Raw genomic sequence first — 21,267 nt, 5'->3', positions numbered from 1 at the left:
TAACCATTTGTTGTCAATTAAAGCATAACTTAAGATGGCATCTAAACTTGTAGATAGATGCTAAAGAATTAAATGCCTTGTTTCCAGAAAAGCTGAGATTGTCCAGGAGGACTGTCAGGTAGTGAAAAAACAGTTTTTTGAAAAAGTACCAAGGTGTGTGCCCAGAAAGGGAGCTTGAACTTCCAAGTGTAATTTCAGAACACGCAGCCGAAAGCGCATGCCGGTTAGCTGAGCGATCTTTTATTTCCAATAAGGGGTCGGTTTATGTTTTGAAGTACAGTAGTCCTAATGATTGTTTAAAGGAAACTGTGTATTTCCGAACCCTGACTGATGAAATGCTTAAGGCGGCAGCAATGGGCAACCAAACCATTTGATCATCTTCCTTTCTTAACAATTAATAAACTTGGGAAAGCATCAAAAGGGAGTGAAATAATTCCATCCTAATGACTAAGCTCATAGAAAGTAATTTCCCTTGTGGCATAATTTGTTGTGTAGGTCAAATCACAACCCCACTGATCACTGAATGTGTAGGTCAAACTATGATCCCACAAAGTCACTGAATTGTTTTTCAAATCCATTTATAACTCAAAACAATGAAACACGTTTGGTATATTTTTTTTTATTATTAAAAAATCCTCTCTTTAAATGTCTACGTTTTAAAAGAAAACCCCTCTGCTATTCATGCATTTTAATGTTCAGAAGCTGAGTGGTAATTAAAGACTGTTGAGATAGGCTGATTGATTTGCTCTCTTTTATATAAGATTTATGATACAACAGCACATCTCGTGTCTCAGATGAGATTACAAAGGAACGTTGCATCCTTTTGCTTTTATTCTATGGACTGAATTAGGCTGGGCATATCAAACCCATGTGCAAGCTCCCCTTTTTTTTTTTTTCAGAGACATTGTAGAACAGAAAGCTTCAGTGGCAGCCCCTTCAGTGCATACCCAGCCAAAAATGATGTGTTTTGTTTTGTTTCTAAATAGTTGCCATTAGCTGGAGTAATTCCATTCATTATTTCATGCAGGCCACCACAGAGTTTTCAGATGGCAGCAGCTTTTAGTCACTCACTCAGGCCCAGGATGAATTCTCATTAACTGCTACAGTTACGGAGAAATACCAGAACCACATCCACAAAGGCTCTTCTCTTCCCCTGTGAAAAGGTGACTGCGTTGGATAAAAATGTGCCAGGAAAATGGGAGTGAAACCACTTGAGGTGCTCCGAGAACCTTGTTGAGTGTAGCTGATAGCACTGGTTGAGTTTGGAAAGGGAAGATGACCCAGGAAACGCAATACAGTGGTACAAGTGAGGATTGTGTGCCTACCTCTCGGATACCTGAAACAGGCGCGTGCATGCCCAGGAGGGACTGGGGTGCCAGGCATTCCTGCTGCTGAGCAGCTGTACAATGTACAAACCCTGTCCCTTCCAGCTTGAGCTCACCCCTGTTTTTTAAAAACCCGGCATGAGCCAGCAAGGGGAGAAGTAGCCCCTTACGGCTTCAGCGAGGCTGCTGTAGCACACAGTCCCACTTCCAGGGTTGGAACTCCTTTCTCTCCCATAGTATCATCGGGGATTAACTGTGGCTCAGCCTCCCCACAAGTGAGCCCTGAGCCCACCTCTCTCCAGCCACAGCCCCTCCCAAGCTCCTGCACACCTCGTGTCCCGGACAGGGGCTGGGGGACAGCCGGGCCCCTGTGCCATCGGAACGGTTTGAGAGGCTTTGTATCTCTTAGGTGAAGGAGCTGGAGTTGTGCCGCAGACGCTGGTGCAGCCACCTGACTTGGCACACCGGGAGAGGCGAGGGGAGGAACCGGGGGAGATGGGCACGTTCTGCAAGCTGCTTTTTCCTCCCTGTGCCAAGCCATCGCCTTTGGGCTGGCTCATGTCCTGCCTGCGTTGGCTCCAAGTAAATGTTAAACCTTTCGTGGGGCTGCCAAAGGGAAGAGAGTTTTGGGGGGGAGGAAGAAAGGAATGGCAGAGGCTGGATGGCATTTTCCTGGGGCTCTTGCACATCCCCAGGATACCTGCATCTGCCAGGAGGCCTTCACATGACTTGGAAAAATCACTGGTTTATTGTTGCCCTTTCCAGTTAAATTTCCTTCCCTCGTCAAGCCTAGATAAAAAGTCTGTATGTTACAGCAGCTCTCTCTGGATAATGCCAAAACAGACATGTCAGCCAGCAAAAGAAAAACATGCTGCTGATGGAAGACTGCAGTGCTCCGCACGTGCTCAGCCCCATGGCGGTATGAAGTCCTTTCTGAACATACTCCTCTAAGTGGGCAATTCCCCGTTCTTGGAGGAGAAATTCAAAGCCTGGGCAGCGCCAGAGGCTGGCTGAAACGCCATGAGACAACTGGGACTGGCGGGAGCATGTTCCGTGTTCAGATAGGTAAGCTCTTTGTTTTGAAAATGTGAATATGTATTTTAATTTCATGAAAGCTCAGAAAACGAGCACACACTGATGTGAAATGCAGCAGGCTTTATTCATATGGCAGCAGCATACAATCTTAATACACTTAAGTATCAAACACTCTTAAGTAGCTTTTTGTGAACTCATCTGTAATTTTCCTACTGAATTCATGTGACAGCTACTTGTGAAGAGATGATGAAAGTATCTGTAAATACTTCACTTAAAATTAATTATTCCTGTGAAACTTTTGAAAAGTTTCAGAACTTTCAAACATTCAGAAGTATTAAACCACACTTCCCACTCATTTCAAACATCAGCATCTCTCTTTACAGAAGGCTGAAGTTCAATCAGGCGGCTGGTGTCTTAGTAACCTCTATGGAAATAAATGCTTGAAACGTGGGACAATATTATCTTTCAAGAAAAGCACTTTTTCTTTTCAACAAAGAAAAAGCATACACAAACTCAGGAATTACTAGTATAGAGGGGAAACGTGTAACGAGTACTACTATGTTGACAAAACAGAGAGAGATGGAGTTGGAAAAGCAGAAACCCCTTTGTGACTAAAATCTGAGTTACCAGTCAGAACAGCTTGTGTTTTGCGCCGCTCCTGTCAAGCCATCCTCTTTGTTTTTCCAATAGAAAGTCAAAACCTGTGCTCAGTCATTACACCTGGCGTTCACTGGGCAACTATTTTATTCTTCTAGGTGTAATGTGCTTCCTCTGGTCTAACGCTGCACGTGATTTTCGGGGGAGGCTCGAGGTTTCGCTTCCTCGGGGTTACAGGCAATACTTGAATATCTTCTAGATCTCACTGGCTAATTTGTCTGTTGGGTTTCTTCTTTGTCATAGACTATCTCATGTTGCAAGTATCTTGTGCAAACAATGTTCTCTGAAGAAAACAAAATCTTGCACATCTTAGAAAATGTTGCCATTAAGATTCATCAAATCCTTCAAACGTGACCGTAACATGCACAAACTTGATTGAAATACTGGGTGTATATTTATTTCTTACACCAGTGCAAAATGAGCAAACTTTGCACCTGAAACAGCAGTTACAGAGCCTGTAGGGTTACTTATAGGTGTAATTACAAGTGTTACTTGTAATTTTCAAGGTGGCATCAGCCACTGCAATTTGAAAGGGTATGAACTGGCCAGAAGAAAAAGTAACAAAAAGAGCAGCATTCCAACAAGCTCCTCTCAGAAACTGCAACTTACAGGCAAGTTGTGACTTACTATGTCAGGTTTTGTTCACGTTGTAAAAAATCTGTTCACAGCAAGTACGAGAAGGTTTATTTTTTTTTTTTTCCCAGTGCGCTGATAGGAAACCGAAGACAGTTGCAAGCAGTTGGTTTACCACCTACTGGCACGTTGGTGGAAATGTATGCTTTCGCCTTGCAATCAAAGCGATCACAAGCTATCAAACTCCATTTGCCAGAATGAGATCTCCGAGAAGCTGGACAAAGGTTTGCCCCCAATGAGCAGCAGCACATTGGTATCACTGCTAACTTCATCCGCTGCGGTCGCGTGCTGACAGTCAGTTCCCTCCTCTTTTCCCACAATCTGAGCAGTAGCGAAACTCTCTTTTTCTGAAGAGACAAGCAGACGGAGAGACTCGTCCTTTGACAAAATGCCTGTTGCTCTGTTTGGGTCTAGTTCTGCTTCTAAAGTGGTTTGAAATGCACAAAAGCCCCCTGGCGCCAGAGGCAAGCTAAAGGTTTTCATTTCAATTGCGTTGCTTTCCTCATTGCTGAACGCTCGGTACACAGGCTGTTGACGGAAGTAGTTGCAAAAGCGAGTGTGCTTCGGGATGGTCACCAGCTGGTGATGGTTCTTCTGCTTACTCTTCCAGTGGCTGGAGAACGTATTAGTGAAATCTGAGGTAGTTTGGAAATCAACACCAATTCCTAAGATGCAGTGATACATTTTAGGAGAAAAGTTTGCCTTTGTAGTACTACTTAGCTTCTTCCATGTCTGTGTATGGAAATGATACTTCCAGAGGTCATCATTAGGACAGGAATTGGAAATCCCTCCACCAAAAATCAGCATAGAGTCTTTGAAGACTATTGAAGCATGACCTACCACTGGAGGAGGTCCTTGGCTAAATGTAAGAGAAACCAGTGGTTAAGGGGAGACAAACAAGAAACTAACACTGATTTTAGCCTCTATTTTTCTTTTGACTCAAGAGAATGACTGCTGAACAGCTGCACTGGGACATCAAAATTTCACTGCTGACAGCTGCATCAACGTGTTGCCAACAGCTTCTTCCAAGCAAAGCCAACTGGAGCCCCAGGGATGGCAGCAGTACTATGTCTTGATCTGAACAGGTCCTACAATTGCCAAAAGGGCAACATCTCTCTCTCTGCCTGCACGCAGTATCAAATGGTAAGACTAATTCTCTCTTTCTGTGTTAATTTAGTGTAACAAATAGTATAGTTTACCTCGTTCTGATGTTGGACCAGCTGCTGCTTACAAAGTCCCACTTCCACAAGTCCTTCTGCTCACTCAGCCCCATCAGTCCTCCGAAGAGGTACATGCCTGTCTGATAAACCACTGCTGAATGGCCGTGGCGAGGTCCTGGGCCGGTATTGTGAGATGGGGTGGAAACACACAACCATTTTCTTGTATCTGAAAGCAAAATATTAACTTATAGACGTACCAAATTTACCCTAGCATTTCAGAAAGGATTTATTTCCAGAACAAAGCAACTATTCTGTTGGAGAATAAGGGTTTCTGCTCTAAGCTTATGATAATGCAAGTTGTAATAGCTTAAATTCTGACACTGAAAAAATGCATTTAAAAATCAGTTTTGAAATAAACTTTTAATGAAAATGTCAGATGCTGTATGACAGATGCCATGGAAATTTTATTTACAGAGCAGTTTTTCCTATGGCTTTGCTAATTCATTAACTCTGACATGGAAAGATAATTTCCTGGCTGTGAGAGGGAAAAATCAGTCAACAAAACATTCCTTCATTAATGTCTGTGCTTATTCTCCCCGTGAGGGAACGAAGGATGAGATAAACCCATCATTCATTTCAAAATAGCGACTGAATGGCCACCAGATCACAAAAGTTATCCATTTAGGAAGTCTCTGGGAATCATCTGGCTTGCAACCGCCAGATTAGTGATGATTACGCTAATGAAACCATCTCCTGTCACATTTGGCCTCCCCATGGTCAGTTCTAGATCTGAGATTCAAAATTAATAGGCTGAAGTCAGGGTCTCTGCTGCATCTGAAAGTTTTTGGTAATCCTTGAAGAACTTAGTGAATAGTGAACAAAACGTTCTCCCTGATTTTCAGCTCTAAAACTGGCAAATACTGCAAAACTTCTTCCAGTATAATACAGTCTAACTCATTTCAGCTGGGTATTAATTTAATTGACAGATTTCATAATTAACTGCTGCCAAACATAAGCCAAAACTAACTTACAGCGTTTCTACTGATAAGAATTTTCTTAACAGAGCGAGCCATGCTTTCCTGCAGCAGGCATCCTTTTACACCGGATCAAAACTTTACCGTGCTTTTTAGCTTACCAAAATGGAAAGTCCAAAACTCCTGTGAAATGCCTCTGATGCCAAAGTATCCCCCGTAGATGCACATGGTGGAATGGTACACAACTGCACTGTGACCTTTTCTGTTAGTTGGTGCTGAGCTCTGAAACAGTTTAATAATAAGACAAAAACTGTTAACAGATCAAGTTGTATCAGTAGCAATTTCTATCTTGGGAATGTTCCCAAGTAATGAACACCACAGCTCTGGGTTGTGTTGAACTTCTTTGCAGGCACAGAATAAACCCACCACTGAAGACTTGTATGGATGCAAATACAAACCATTCTCAAAGCAACCCTCCCTTTTAAAGTCTGCCACAATATCCTATGTCTACAGCCTCCCCCTCTCTGCACTCACATCAGGAGCAGCGCTTTCACAACTACCGCTAAGCATAGTTTCAGGACATGTTGTAAATACGTTGCGCTACTCTTGGGACTATAAGGGGGGCTGTAGCCCTTTCCACCATCAAGCACAGCCTCTCCACACTGAGGAAGCTTTAGTCCCCAGAGTAACTCTCACTCATTTTGCTTGGTGTGGATTTGCCCCACCATAAGTCCTAGGCTATGCCCAGATCCTCAGCAGGAAACAAGATGGTTCCTACTGGGTCCGCAGCAGTTTTCAGTGCTGCTGAGACTCGAGGACCCAAACCTGGGGAGGCCCAGCTAAAGCTGAAAAAAAATACAAGGCATGTGTTTGGGTTTGGTCTTTTGTTCTTCTTTGGTTGTTTCGTTTCTTCTCAAAAAGACCTTTTTTTTTTTTTGGTGGGGGGTGCCACGTTCTCTATATTCAGTTTAGGATAATTACATGAAACCATTTACTTCTATATGTAAGAAGGAGTTGATACATAATTTCATCGTATTTGTTGTACATAAACAAAATTTCATCAACCATATACCCCCCCCAACCCTACAAATGACCCTGCAGTCCCAAACTTTCTCCTGACTCCTCCACCAAGCACAGCTAACCACAGCAGGAACTATGGCGCATCTTAACAATTTTTTGGTGCCGTTTCACAATGTAGTAACATTGCGAGGATGAAGTTTCAATAGCAAAAATTGAGTCATTCTTCCCATGTAGTGATACAAAACCAATGTCATAAGACCAAGACAGCATCCGCTGAGGTTTCATTTAGAAGTGGCAGTATCTTGGTGAGTCTACATGTTCAGACTGAAGAAATGAAAAATGCTGCAGCACTTCATTCTTCAAAATTCATTAGTGTAACTGCTACTCTGTTTTCACGATGCTGGTTTTAAAAGCACAGACTTCATGTATGGTTGCAATATTCCATTTAAAATTAGTTTTCTTGATAAGGTTTTCAGAAAAACAGAAGCAACAGTAGAGGAGAGGACAACTTCTTATGTAGAGGAGAGGACAACTTCTTATATAGGACTTAAACTTTAAAAGCACTATTTTTAAACAGTGCTTTAACAAAGGAAAAAGCCTTAGTTATTGAAAGCGCAAAGAAACAAAGTATAGCCACATGTCTCTGAAGAGATAAGATTGGAACTGTTTGGGGGAACATATTTCAAAGCAATCTGTTTAATCAACAAAGCAACAGGCATTTGATTCACACATTCACCACTTCCTGGCTCCTTACCTCAGTCTCTGCTGGTACGTTACGGCACTCTGTCCATCTTGCAGAATCTAGGGGATTGTTTTAATAAAGCGCAGTTTATATCCCAGACCACAAGAGGACACTCCTCCAACATTAATTTTTCAAGTTACAGATCTAATTTTCAAGTAAGTCTCATCCTGGTGTTTTCCACTGACAAGGATGAAGAAATCCGCTTCCCACTAAGACAGCAGTGCCAAGGGATTTACAGGAGACATAGTTTAAATAGTTTTCCTGTATCCTTATCTGATATTGAATCACAGAGATACCATGCTGTATTTCCTGTTTCCTATGGCTAAATTTCACAATGCAGAAATAATTTGTGATTTTCAGCATTTTCCAGAATCCCCAGCATTTGCAGAATCCCCAGATTTACCGATGGATGTAGGCTCATTCTATTTATTATGTAAACCTTATGACAATAGCCTTATCTTTCTTGTTCCTTTTCACAGATCCCTTAAAAGTAGTCCTCAAATAACAGTCAAAAATCACTGATCTATGATCACCATGAAGGAGCAGAAATATCAGATACCCAGCATCAGAAGTAGAATGAGAAAGCAATGCAAACTTACATTAATAAAAGCTATACTTGCCAGGAAAGATTTTAAATAATGACCATGAAAAAACTAGACACACAACAAATTTAGAATAACTCATTCCCAATTTTCACTGATAAATACTATGAGTAATAAGATGCTTTCTCCTATGAAATATATTCTATCTGAGGATCTCTGTTCTTTCAGCAGGTAAGTATTTCAGACAAATGGTGGAAAACGAAGAAAGGATTAAAACAGCACCCATGTCTTTAAGGCTACACGGTGCCTTAAGACACGGGCAAAAGAGGCCAGTAAACTTAAATCTTGGTCTTGCCACAGGATTTACTAGCTCAAAAAGAAATCTCTCTCTCTCTCTTCTCCATCTGTCATCAAAATAAGCAGCCATTACTATACATAGTATTTCCAAAAGGAGACTATATAGTGTATGACATTGCTATTAAATTCAGATGTTGCACTGCTTTTATTAGAATGCATACTTAAGAGATCCCAAATGTTTGTTATTAGGAAAAAAAAAACAAACTGTGTTATGAAATGCTGATTAATTTCCCACCTTCTTATTTAATTATACATTTTTTTCCTAGTTCTATCATTGCTGTTGCCAGCTTATGTATTTCTTCAGTAAAAATACAAAATGAGATATACTTTACTGATCTACTTTCTTCCATAATAAAACAGAAAGCTTGGTTTTAAAAATGTATGTAACATAAGGAAAAAACTTTAAATATTATATGTAATAATTATTGGGTTTTATGATAAAATAGTAAACTTGGGGGGTAGTGGAAATTCTGAGACCTTAAAATACATAAAACTTTGCTGTAAAATACTTTCTAATTAAAGTAAAAGCTGACTCTTTGATAGCTTAACAGCCTAATTTTAGGGGGAAAATATGCACACAGTTTTACACATGTTACGTCTTGGAAAGCCTAGGGAAGGCTATGTTACAAGCAGCAAAAAACAGTTTGGTTCTTACTATTTATTAGTACCTATGGACTTGGAATGTCCCATGGAAGAGACTGGCTATTGTGTATCATACCAATGTCGTATATCCAGAGAGGAGTTTTTGCTTGCGTGAAAGCAGAATCCACCATCCCACCAAAAATATACAGGGTACCCTGTGAAATGCAAAAATATTTGTCACTTACAGGTAGGCATACAGCATAAATATTTTTAAAACAATTCTTGAATGAAAAGGCTGCCATTAACAAAATATAATTAACAATAATGCATATGGTGATCTATTAACAAATCAAGAGGCAATCACAAAAATCCACCAACTTTTAATCATGTCTTTATCCTCTTCCAGTAGGAAACCCTGATGAACGTTGTGCTATTTTAACAGGGTAACATTCCAGATCCACTCGCTTCCTCATCAATCTGGGATAGCTTGAGGGATGCAGATCTGGAGCTCTCAGAGCCGTTGCTCAGGTAATATTAAATTATCCATGTTTGTAGAAAGATTTCATTGCATCACAGCTCCTGATATCCTGAATTCTGCTTTCCCCTCACAGGCAAAGCTGTAATTCTGATTTGCCTTCACTTCCCTGTCCCTCTTCTATACAAGTTCTTAACTGAATGTTTTTATGCTGTAGCTTATCATGCAAATGAATTCAGAGGAACTGTTACAACTAAGTCAAAGAATGTGTTGCCAAGGTCTTTATTTTGTATTACTATTACATACTGAGCATTGACTGTGGGAATCAGGGAGATGCACACTGCTGCAAAGCTAAAATACTGTCACTTTATTCAGAAAGATTCCAAAACATTGGTACAACTACATCCAGAATTGCACTTACATAAAAGTGTTTTCTGGGTATAGCACGTCAGTACATTACAATCTATGGCATTTTATTTCATTGTATAGTAGGAAATAAAATGTTAGGATATGGACAACATAAATCTTGGTCTACTACCTTATAAGCCACCATTGAATGTTCTTCCAGTTCTTCTGGACCATCTCTGAAGCAATCCAGCATTTCCCATTCACTTTTCACTACAAACCAAAGTTGCAGTTAAGACAGCCAGGCACTCAACACAGGGGAACATTAGGGAAAAGGTGAAAAGATCAACTTTGAATTGGCTGCACTGCCAGAGTCAATGGGGGAAAATGAAGCATTTTGTCATCTTTCCTCTTTGTTAGTTCAGAAGACTGAGGCACTTCCCTTGAAATTAAATATGTGCATTTTTCTATTTAGCAAACTTAAATGTAATGGTAATTGATCTCGTTACTGCTTTTATTTTAGTGCTATACTGTTACTTACATCAAAACACAACTATTCCATAAGCATGAGCCCCAGCACAATTTTCTATTTTATTCCAGTAACAAGAATTAAACAGGGAACAGCATACATTCAGTCAAAAAATACAGTTTCATATTTGATAGTGTATTATTAATACAATCTTACAAGGTATTGTATTAATGTGTTCCCTTAGTGCACTTTTATGTGCATAAACTATTGCCATGTAAAGCTATGTCTTTGATATCCCTTGCTAGAATTAGGATATTTTAAATGACTCAGTATTTCTGGTAAAAAAAAATTAAAATAAACAAAACTGAACTGAAATGTAAACTTTCTGGGACACCTACAACAGGAACAAACACACACCATTTGCCCAATGAACAAAATACAGTTTATCCATCATCCTGCTGATGGAGAGACTTTAAATGGAGATAATCTGTTAACTACAGAGTATCCCCAATTTCATGATGACTGGATGTAGAATCTCTTTAATCCTGACATACAAGTGAAGGGGCAAACTTACCTATATTGTATCGCCAAAAATCCCTAAGACTGGTGGTGTTCCGCCCGCCATAGAGATAAACAAATCCTTTGCAAATAACACAAGCGTGTTTATATCGATCGCAGGGAGTGGGCTTCTTTTGGGATGCAGATTTCCAATCACAGTGTGCGGTTTTTCCTTTCATGCTGACAATTAGGATTGTATCCAAATATCAACTGCAAAGGACAGCCATGTCAGGGGAGGGTCCCAAAACATCGGGGACAGGGCTTAAACCCTGCTCGGTCTGTAAAAAGACAAAATAGTTTCATGTTTAAAAAAAAGGAAAATATAAAGAAGATAGGAAAAAAAGAGAAGTCTTTGCCTTATGATAAAATGTTACTGTGTTTTCATTCTCATCAAAACCGACCCGACAATTTTGGCCATCTATAATAATACACTAACTCAAGTAAAGTATTTGCAATGCTGACTCTCCGAGTCTTATATCAGCGAGACTGGGACAGGAACGTTCCTGGAGCTGAAAGTTTTCCAAAGAACGTTGGTGAGCTGAAGTGGGAATACTGCAATACTTTACATTTGCAATATGGTAGAAACCAAGGCTTGGTCTTTTTCACTATGAAAAAATGCTTTAAAAACCCCTGTACTTATAACAAAATTCTGAAAGAGTGAATATTACAGATGAAAGTAATGCATTAGCAGTTGTCTAGAATCTATTTACTTTCATCTGTAAACAAGCTGAAATTAGGATGCATCTGTAAAAAATGACACTATCCCTTCACTTGCCACAAGATGTCACTGTGTTCTGTGAAGACAGAAGTACCAGGAACAACATTCCTCTATTAATCTTCTTTAAAATATATGATGGCTAGTGTTTTGAAGTAGAATGTCTTATGAAGCACTATAAAAAAATTAATAAATCAGTAATTAGGCCAAATTCTGGGATTCGTGTTGGTAACGTGTCTGAGGTGACACAGGTTACCAAATGAAGTGACAAATTCTCCCAATTCCAAGACTGTTTCAGTGAAAGCCAGATTCCAGCCGTATTGAGGACTAGGATGGAAATTGGTAGGTAACAATCTCTCAGTATGGGTACACGGTTAACTCTTCGGTACTGCAAAGTAATGCCTGTTCTTCCACAGTTACAGTGCTTTCCACACCTAACTTCACTGGTTTAAGTATGCATGTATTTAGCATCCCAGCAGATAAAGTCATGTAACTCTCAGCTCAACAATATGATCATGCAACAAATCAATTCTTTTGACTTGAGACTATTTCCAAGATAAATGTGATAAACCTATGCCTACTCGACCCAATTATTTCTAATTTAAAAAAAAAAAAAAAGCAGACATACCAAATTTGCCCTGGATGTACAGCAATAAAACCATTTACATCCACAGTGAACTTTCATTACAGTTGCTGCCCGTGGCCTTGCTGAGCAAAGCAGTGACAAGGCTGGAAATTTTCACTCCATCTCGTCAGAAATGGGATGAGAGCAAGAAAGCTCTTACAAAGCCTGGTCATTTTATATCACAAGCAGCAGCGTAGACAGGCACTGGGGCCATCCACCAGCTTCCAGCTTAGTGCATCGGGGTCTTCAGCCTGTGTGTGCCAAGCGCATTTTTCAAAGTAGCCACTGTGCAGTACTCAAAGGCTGTCGTCTTAGAGAGATGCCTTAGAGAGATGCCTCAGAGTAAACCTTTTGCTCTCCCAGGTTAATTCACAATGACATTGCATAAAAGCAGCAATGCTGCTGTCAGATCAGAAACCACTTCCAGGTAAAGTCTGAAATGTAAATTGTTTCCTGCAAATGGTAATTAAAACGTTCTTTGGGCCAGAACAGTTACTTAGAAATATGGCAATGACCAGTTTAGACTAACGAAGGCTTCCCCTCAGATCTACATGCGGGTATTTTTACTATATGCATTGCCACCATGTAACTTAAGACATACGAACTGTGCCTTGAAATTCATTGTGTAAAACTGTATTTAGCCATATATATGCCAGTGAAGGTCAACCTAAGCACTGTTCACCCTGTGCACATCTGATTACAGGATAAGGGGGGATGTACAGACATACTACAAAGTATCTAGATTGCTATCAAAAGTTTCCGTGTTATAAAAAGGAAAGACCAATGTTCTCTTAGATTCAAGGATGAATGAGCAGTTAACTACAGAAGAAAAAAGTTATTATAAAAGATTTCTGTAAAATCAGTTTGTATGTCCATAAATATCCTGAGTAATAGTGGCCAGCTACATAGCCCTTTATTTAATAATTTTTCTATGTACTTCTATAATAAGCCTTCCTTTTGATTTTTATCTCAGAATCCTACATGTCTTCTGTTTCACTGCTACACCGGAAGCAACATTTTTGTTTCCCCGAGTTTTCAGTATTCTGCCTCTGTGCCAACACCCCTTGTTTGGAGAGGTTTCTCTATGAAGCAGCACAAACGCATACCCTGTTCTTCAAAGGTTTTTCTCCTGTGTTAAGGATTGCCTTGTTTTGGAAAGCCTGGATTTGTCCTAGGCAAATTCACAAGCTATCATTTCCCCCACCCATGAACAACGAGGGTCCTCATTGTCCCTTCACACCATGTCCTCCTTCAAGGCTCTCGCAGATGAGCCCTGGTGGATCGGCTGCAAAGTGACTGCTCCTGTTTGCTGCTCCACCAGGTGTAGAGGCAAGGTGTGAATCCAAAACTCAGTCACTCCAGTTCACAGCCTCCTGCGCTGCATATAGTGGCCATTCCCACATGGCCCCTGCCGTAGGAAGTACCCATCAGCAAGGTGCCAATGTAAAATCTGGGAGGAAAGAAGGCCTTTACACCTTAAACTACTATTTAAGCAGGTAGAGTATCTGGAGTGATCTAGAGATGCTGATACTCTGGAGCTGAGTCTGCAGAGCTAGCTCAGGCGTAGATGCCTTCAAGCACTTCAAGAGCTAGCTCAAGGCCAGACTAGCAGTAGCCTCCTATACTGGTAAAAAATGAAGACTGCTACTTACTCAGCTCTCTTTAAAATCAGATTGGCTCCATCAAGCTTGTGCTGAGCTGGTGACAGAAAGCCCAGCTGACCAGGGCCAGTACCATGCATGGTATAAAGCACTTTTTGTAGAATGTGTATTATCCCAGGTCCTTGTATTTTCTGGGGTATTGCCATTGCTACTGTCCTAAAAATACCAAGTGAACTATAGCCTAGTATCTCTCTGGTATTGCTGACCTCTCTCTGTTAAACATATTGGAAGTTAGGACACAGCCTTTACAAATATAAACAGCTTAACTGTTACTTCAGTTCCTGAAATAAAAATAACTACAATGAGACAACATGCTACAGTGAGATGCTTCAGATATTAAACATTCTATTTGCAAAAGGTGTAAGTCTGTATTTTCACGATACCTGAAATTTGTACTTATAGCTATTTATTTCCATAGGAAGTGAGCCCAGGAAGTGTTTACAAGATGAATCCTTACTGCATCCCTCTCCTCAGCTGCTTACAGAGAAGTCCAGGTGGAGTTGCACATAATTTAAGGAAAAACAAAAATTACAGTAAAACAAGCTAAATAAGATACCTTCCTATTTCATACTTATATATATTTCATACTAATATGAGGTGCGTATATCTAATTTAATTTATCACTCAATTTATCTCCAAAATTTACCATTTGTAAGACTGGAATTAGATTTAGTGACAAAAAAATGCTAGAGAATCTCTTGCAGCATATTCTGGCAAGACTAGCTATTCAAACTGTATTAATCTTTTTTTTTATGTAAACCAGTACTGTAAGCTATTACTGCAGAAAACTGAAGTATATTCAGTTTGTCCAAAAGAATACAAGATTGGCAGCATTTACGAAGGTGTGTGTTTCTCTTTTCCAGGGGAATTAGCAGCTATGAAGTAGTAGCATTATAGGTGTGTAAATCCAGAATACTTTATGGCATGCCATTGAAAAGAGAAAAGCAGCTGAAGTCATGAAACACAGATTCTCTTCATAACTCTGCCAAAGCTTTTGTGTAACTGTGACCAATTGATCTATTTACTTCCACAGCCAAATGGGGACAAAGACGCCTCCTTAGTAAAACACTTCAAATTTGCTGATGCAGTGCTGTGTGACAGTAGCAAGGTATTACTACTATTGATATAATTTAATGTGAAAAAAGTGATAGATGTCTGCTATTAATACTTTACAAAGGTAAAATGGGCTTGTCCCCTTGAGTTTTGTTTTGGTTTTTTTTTTTCCCCAGCTATAAAACTGGTTATTCTTCTTCCTACCTACTTCTCTTTGTTATTGTTCCTACAAATCTTGCCTCCACAAACATTCAGAGAAGAAGACAGCCCTGATTTCATACATTAGATTAGCAACAAAATCCTGTCCACTTGTTTATCTACCCTAGCTGAACTCTGTAAAGCAGGCGAGCAGGATGGGATAACAAAAGGCCAATCTGGGATTAACTGAATGGGTGTCTCCTCCCAGTCACACCTTCTGAGCATCAACTGACCCTTTTGAATCATGGCCATTTACTCTCTCAGCATAAAGCATTCTTGGAAGCAAACCTGCAGTCAATCACTTAAACAGATCAGTTAACAAACGGCTTCGTTTTTAGAGTTGGGAAAAAAAAAAAAAAACACCTTCAAAGTTAATCTTGAATCTTGCCTTTCATCACTGGTATTTTAAACTACAAACTTGACTCCTGCATTGCCTTTCTCTAGAACCAGACTCACCGAAGTTCATGTACCATCTACCTTAACAGTCCTGTTTCCAAAGAAAAACTGCTACTGTTCTAAGAACAGTGTCACTGAGCAATATCCTCTGTGTCATGCAACACTGACCTCAGCTTCAACTTCGTACAAGCAAGATCAATTATCCAATAGGAAGCTCTAACTTCAGCAGAATTTCAAAAAAAAATACCCCGAAAGACAACTCAGAACATTTTTATCCAACTTTTTTTTTTTTTTTTTCCCAAAACAGCTGTAGCACACAAAAAAAATGGCTGCTGCTCTCCAAACTCTTCTGCCATTTCATTCTAAAAATAGCTCCTGTGCAATCAATCCCAATTGTTAAACGGCTGGAGGAGCTGTGAGATGAGGACCTAAAAAGCTGCAATTAGCATGGTAACTATAGCACAGTGCTTATCAATTAATGGCGCCACGCTACTGTTTCATAATACAAATAATTCAGGAAATGTAGAAAGGCAGGAATTACTTCAGGAAATGTAGTTTGTATGTTCATTATATAATTCTTTATATTTCTATTAGATGTGGTTTCTCAGACAAATGATTTATTTATTTAAAGTATTATTTAAATATATCTTCATTAAAGCTTTTTTCTACCTTGGTCGCCCAATTCATTTCCATCTGCTTTCAATATACTCAGAAAAGTTTCAGATTTGAAAGGATTGAGCCTTTTGAAATATAACAAGATACGAAACCACTCATATTGGGGTAAAAAAATAGGAAATCTTTTTTTGTTCCCCCTTTTTTTCTTTTTGCTGATGACCCAGTTTTCTGAACCAACCCTTGAACCTTTCCATGCAGAACACTGTCTTTTCTTATTAGGCAATTTGATGTTTTACTGCTCTTCAAAAATAATAACATTCCTAATTCTACTTATCTTAGAAACCTTTGGTTTAGTGGTGGTTTTGTTGTAATGCCTGTTCCAGTGGGACCGCCTCCATGAATAAGGAGGAAACTTTGACTGAAGACTTGCAAGGCAGTTACAAAGTTTTAAAAACAAAACCACTTCGTTTAGAATAGTTTAGAGGGCATGGCTTTTTTTCAGTATATTGTGTTTACTTGCAATGCTTTAGTATGTGTCATAAATTTTAGTAGCCTCAGGTTTGCTGTTTTATTATTTCTCAAATTCAAGTTATTATGAACTGTTTCTGGGATGGTTTTTTTTTGTTTTGTTTTGGTTTGGTTTGGTTTTTTTTCAAAATACAAGAGCTAATTCTCAGAGATGCTCAGTTTCAGAACTTCAACCTGAAAGACCAGAATGGCTCTAGGAATGTAGGGTATCTGTAATATTTCTGTATTATTAGAATTCTGAATTGAAATAAGGGCCCTGTTTTGCTACGTGTTGTAAAACATGCAGTTACTACATGACTGACCTTACATCTGAAGTAGTCAAGACAAAAGGAAGCAGATGGAAAATAGTGTTTGTTCTTACAGGGGAAAGCTGAAGGACAGAAAGAGGATTCTTAAAATGACGAATCAAAGCACGGGACATGGCTCCATCCTGATTTCAGGGTCCAGAAAAATGACAGGTACTTTCAAGTAAAACAATAACACCCTTGTTGCCTTTATAAAGCTTAGAGCGGACATCCTGCAAATTTAAAGAAAATCTAAAAGGCTTTTATGTTGATTAACTTATTCGAATTTTAAGAGGTTTAAAGTAGTAGTATTATACATTAACACTGTTATATTTCAGTGCTTCAGAATGCTTTTTGTAGTGAACAGGTATTTCAAAGGAGGTAACTCTTCTAAAACGGTCATGTATAATTACAGTTTATATACACTGCAAACCTATATATTTAACTACTGCTTCCAGAGTGTGCAGTCCTAGACCACTGAGGGCATTGGCACCTTTACTGCAACACAGAGGATCACGAATCATTCCTTGTGAACAGCTGTCTGCCTGTTTCTGGAGCTCTGCAGGTAAGGTATCGCATTTCTTTAATTCAGATCACATTAATATTAAAGCTCTAATTTCACAATTTCAAAATAAATTTATATGTTTGCATATAACTGCAAAATTAAATTTGAATATTGACATTATTAATATATTCTCTTCTGGTTTTTTTAGAAGCTTTTGCCCAGAAAATAAAGCCTTTATGTTTATTGCTATGCAGCACTACTTGATCTCTATTATAAAGAGAGTTCTTAAGTAGTAATAAATATAAGAATTTATTAAATAAAGAAGTATAAATATATCCAGTTGTATTTTCTATGTGCTAGGTATATTTCTCATTTTTAAGTAAACAAATACAACTTGGTTTGGGGTAATACAGTAAATATTTAATCTATTTCCCAAATGTAGTGGTGGGGAGGGATTCTGGAAAAAAAGAAATTCAGTACTTATAGTATTTCTGGGATTGTTACATCTTTATATGTTTCTAGTACACGAATCAGGAAATCACCTTTGCCTCTGCATTGAAGTAAGTCTTGTGGTACAGACAAAGAATAAATAGGTCTATATTACCTTACTTTCACGGCTTATTTTCCTTAGTAAATTTAAATTTTAGTTGTTTGGGATTTGGTAGTGTTTTTGTTGTTTGAGACCTTTTTTAAAGAAAAGTGGGGCTTTTTCATTTAACAACAACAAAAAAAAGAATATATAGTTTTGAGTGGTATATCTCCCAAGGTAATCTGTTAATAATGACTTCCAGAACTGCAATTAATCATTTGACTGCAACCCAATTTTTAATGAAGTTTCTGAGAAAGACCTTCCTGAAAAACACATCTGTAGGGGGCACAAGAACAGCACATTATGGACATAGAAATCCAGTGCACCCGCCATGCCTGATCAAAAGTTTATGCTGATAATCAATGTGAGTGAATATGGGTTTTACTTATTTTTGGTCCTTAGTAGCATATTTAATACAAAATTCTAATCTGCTTTCAAATCTTATTTAAGGTCACGTTGCTGACCCCATCCATAGGCATGTCAGGAGCTCATTCTCTGTTGTGGCCTTACCATATAACTGGGATAGACAACCTGACTGTAAACTGTCACTGCAGCAAGATGGCTCTTTGGACATTAGCTGAGACAAACAGGTAATCTTTCAAGTTCTAGATATGGCAGAGGGAGAAAAATACAGTTCCTGGCCCTCACACTTCAAGGTAAAAGAAATAAGAAACTCCTACCATGTTCACAGGGCACTCTAAGATGTATTTGGCCTTCTACCCTTTCCTTGGAAGTAATTTGTACTGTCACAACTGGAAACAGGTCATCCCAATACATGGGTCATCACCTCTTCCCTCCAGAAATAGCAGTTTTCAATGTTCCTAGAAGGCATCATTTTGGGGATTTCACAAAAACTTCCTAGTTGGATTCTTTCAAGATACAGTAGGTAGATGCCCTGGAGATTCAATGTATTAAATCTGTACTTAGGTGTGACTGAATGCATCTCCTTGACAGCTCATGACCTGCTGCTGAAGCAACTTCAAAATACTTTATTTCCTAAGGGAGACTCTCTTGCGCTAATTCACAAAATTTTCTAGGTTAGGAAGAAAGACTGGTTGACAAAGGAGTCAGTGGCTGCCGAGTCTACCTGCTCTCCTCAGGCACGAATTAAGAGTACTATAGTATATACTTGACAGTTGAGAGTATATCAGTAAAAAGCTATTATCTTCCATAGAAAAAAAGGATGCACTGAATTTTACTTGTTTGTTCTTTATATTCCCTACCTTAGGAACATCTAATAAAGCACTCGGCCACACTTACAACTTAATGCCCCACTTCATGGAAGACAGACAATGCGTTTTTCTTGTCCCCAAGACATTTTGCCCTTAGACAAACATGGAGCAATGGGGTAGAGAAGACATACAAGGTTATGAGAATAGCAGAAGATGCAGCTTGAAGAAATATGAGGGAGGAAGTAGAGGGCATTTGGCAATGAGAGTAATAAAATGTTCCAGCTGGCAAATATTAAAACATCCAGATATCATGTTAGAATCAGTATGAATTTAGATTACACAGTATGGGAAGTCATGAGAGTCTTGCGTGAGAAAGAATCAGATGGCACAACTGGAAAGACTGTCAGCAATGTCTGGAAGAAAAACTGAGTACAAAAAGGATCTTTTATAGGGAAGATGAATTTACACAGTCAGGTGAAAGATGCTTGCATAAAAACAGATGATACAATTGCATAGCTGGAATAGATTGCATAGAAAGGAATAGCTGGATTTTAGTCGGGCAAGGAAAACAAAGGTGTCAGGCGGGCAACCAGTAATAATAACCGTGATGGTTCACAATAACCTTGATGCCAACAGTTACTGGGCTGTACCAGCAAATGGAAAAAAACCAAACCCACATAATTTCAATATATAAAGGACACAGAAAGCATATGCGTAACTTTACACATACACGTTGTCGCTCCAAATTCAAATGGAATTACTCATGTGAATAAAACCAGTGATATGCATGAGCCTGCACAATGTAGCCTAGATACCAGAGCAAAAGAAGGACCAACTCTTTTGTTAGAAGCCTGAAAAAATGTTTTGCAAGCTGTTTTCATATTCAGACTTCGAATGACAGGGTCCATTTTTGACTGGAGCCTGGCATTCTGAAAAATCCTCACTCCCAGCTAATGTGGTCCAGTATTCATCCCAAGCCAGATGCACTTTGGCTTGGGTTTTGGATGGTTGCATTTCTTTGTCTTTTGCTCGATAGAAAGCATTTTGTTGCTTTATGCTCTTTGATTGTGAAAAGGGAAATGGGCAAAAGGAGGGTGGTGAATCTCCTAAATTGGAAGCGAGGAAACAAGAGCTCTGGCTGGCCCTACCACAGACCTCCTGCGCAGCATCACGGAAGTCGCGGGTCCCTTTTGCCCGGTGATCTCCTGGCTGCAAAGCGCTGACGCCGCTTCCTTCCTTTCATGCGCTTTGTTTTGTTTCGTACCTTTGGATGAAAGCAACTTTGCGTACAACTGCGCGTACTGAAAGGCTGTCGGAGCGTTCCCTGTGCTGCTGTGTGCACGTTAAGAGCGGGGTCAGTGCCCTCACCACCTTGCCTCTGCTCCCCTTCTGTGGGTGGCAGCGCCGGCCTCTGGGGTGCTGGCTTCTCCTCGGCAGGCTCTGGGGCGGCTCTGGCTGTAACAGGTGCCGCTGGAGCCCACCACCCCTCCTGCTGCGCCCCCGGCAGGCCTCACCTCCGCACCGCCCTCTCCCCTCCTGCTGCTCACCACCGCGGATGGGGTTTGGTCCTGAACATGCCAAAAAAAAAAAAGAAGAAAACAAGACAAAATAAGAGCTTGTATTTGGTCAGGAGTAAATCCAGCCCGGCTGCGCCTACAGCCTCCCCTCAGGTTTGCCCCCGCGCAGGGGGACACCGTACCCCGCACCCCCCTCACCGCAGGCACCGAACGGGGACACCCCCCCACACACACACAGACACCGACCCTCGGAGGAGGAGGGAGGGATCCCCCCCGGGGCGGCCCGCACCACAGCGGCAGCCAAGGCGGCCAACCGGGACCAGGCCACCCCCGCCCCGCCCGGAGGCCGCCGGGCACTGCCTGAGGCGAGGGGCGCTCCCGGGGCGGGGGCAGCAGGCCTGTCCCGCTTTGGCCGCCAGTACCCGCGCGCGAACCCCATTCCCCTTCCCCGGGGCAGCCTCCGCCCGCCTCCTCCCTCTCCCCGGGCTCTCTCTCACCTCCCGAGGGCGGCGGGGCCGGCGGCGAGCCCTGGGAG

The 21,267-nt window shown here is 40.4% G+C and overlaps 1 protein-coding gene across 1 annotated transcript; it reads right to left on the bottom strand.

The window, feature by feature from the left end:
• Positions 1 to 3,818: 3,818 nt before the first annotated feature.
• Positions 3,819 to 10,990, bottom strand: LOC309672040 (uncharacterized protein; the record flags this gene model as incomplete). The annotated part of the gene is made up of 7 exons (XM_082483445.1): positions 10,891 to 10,990; positions 10,041 to 10,120; positions 9,114 to 9,242; positions 7,559 to 7,605; positions 5,946 to 6,066; positions 4,850 to 5,036; positions 3,819 to 4,509 (listed from the first exon to the last, which is right to left on the bottom strand). Exons 3-7 carry the CDS (start codon positions 9,133 to 9,135, stop codon positions 3,819 to 3,821), a joined length of 1,068 nt encoding a protein of 355 aa, XP_082339571.1. The 5' UTR covers positions 9,136 to 9,242; positions 10,041 to 10,120; positions 10,891 to 10,990.
• Positions 10,991 to 21,267: the final 10,277 nt, after the last annotated feature.

Source organism: Vanellus vanellus, assembly GCF_965231255.1.
Source record: "Vanellus vanellus genome assembly, chromosome: 5".
NCBI classification, from domain to species: domain Eukaryota; kingdom Metazoa; phylum Chordata; class Aves; order Charadriiformes; family Charadriidae; genus Vanellus; species Vanellus vanellus.
This window is presented reverse-complemented; position numbering and strand designations above follow the sequence as displayed.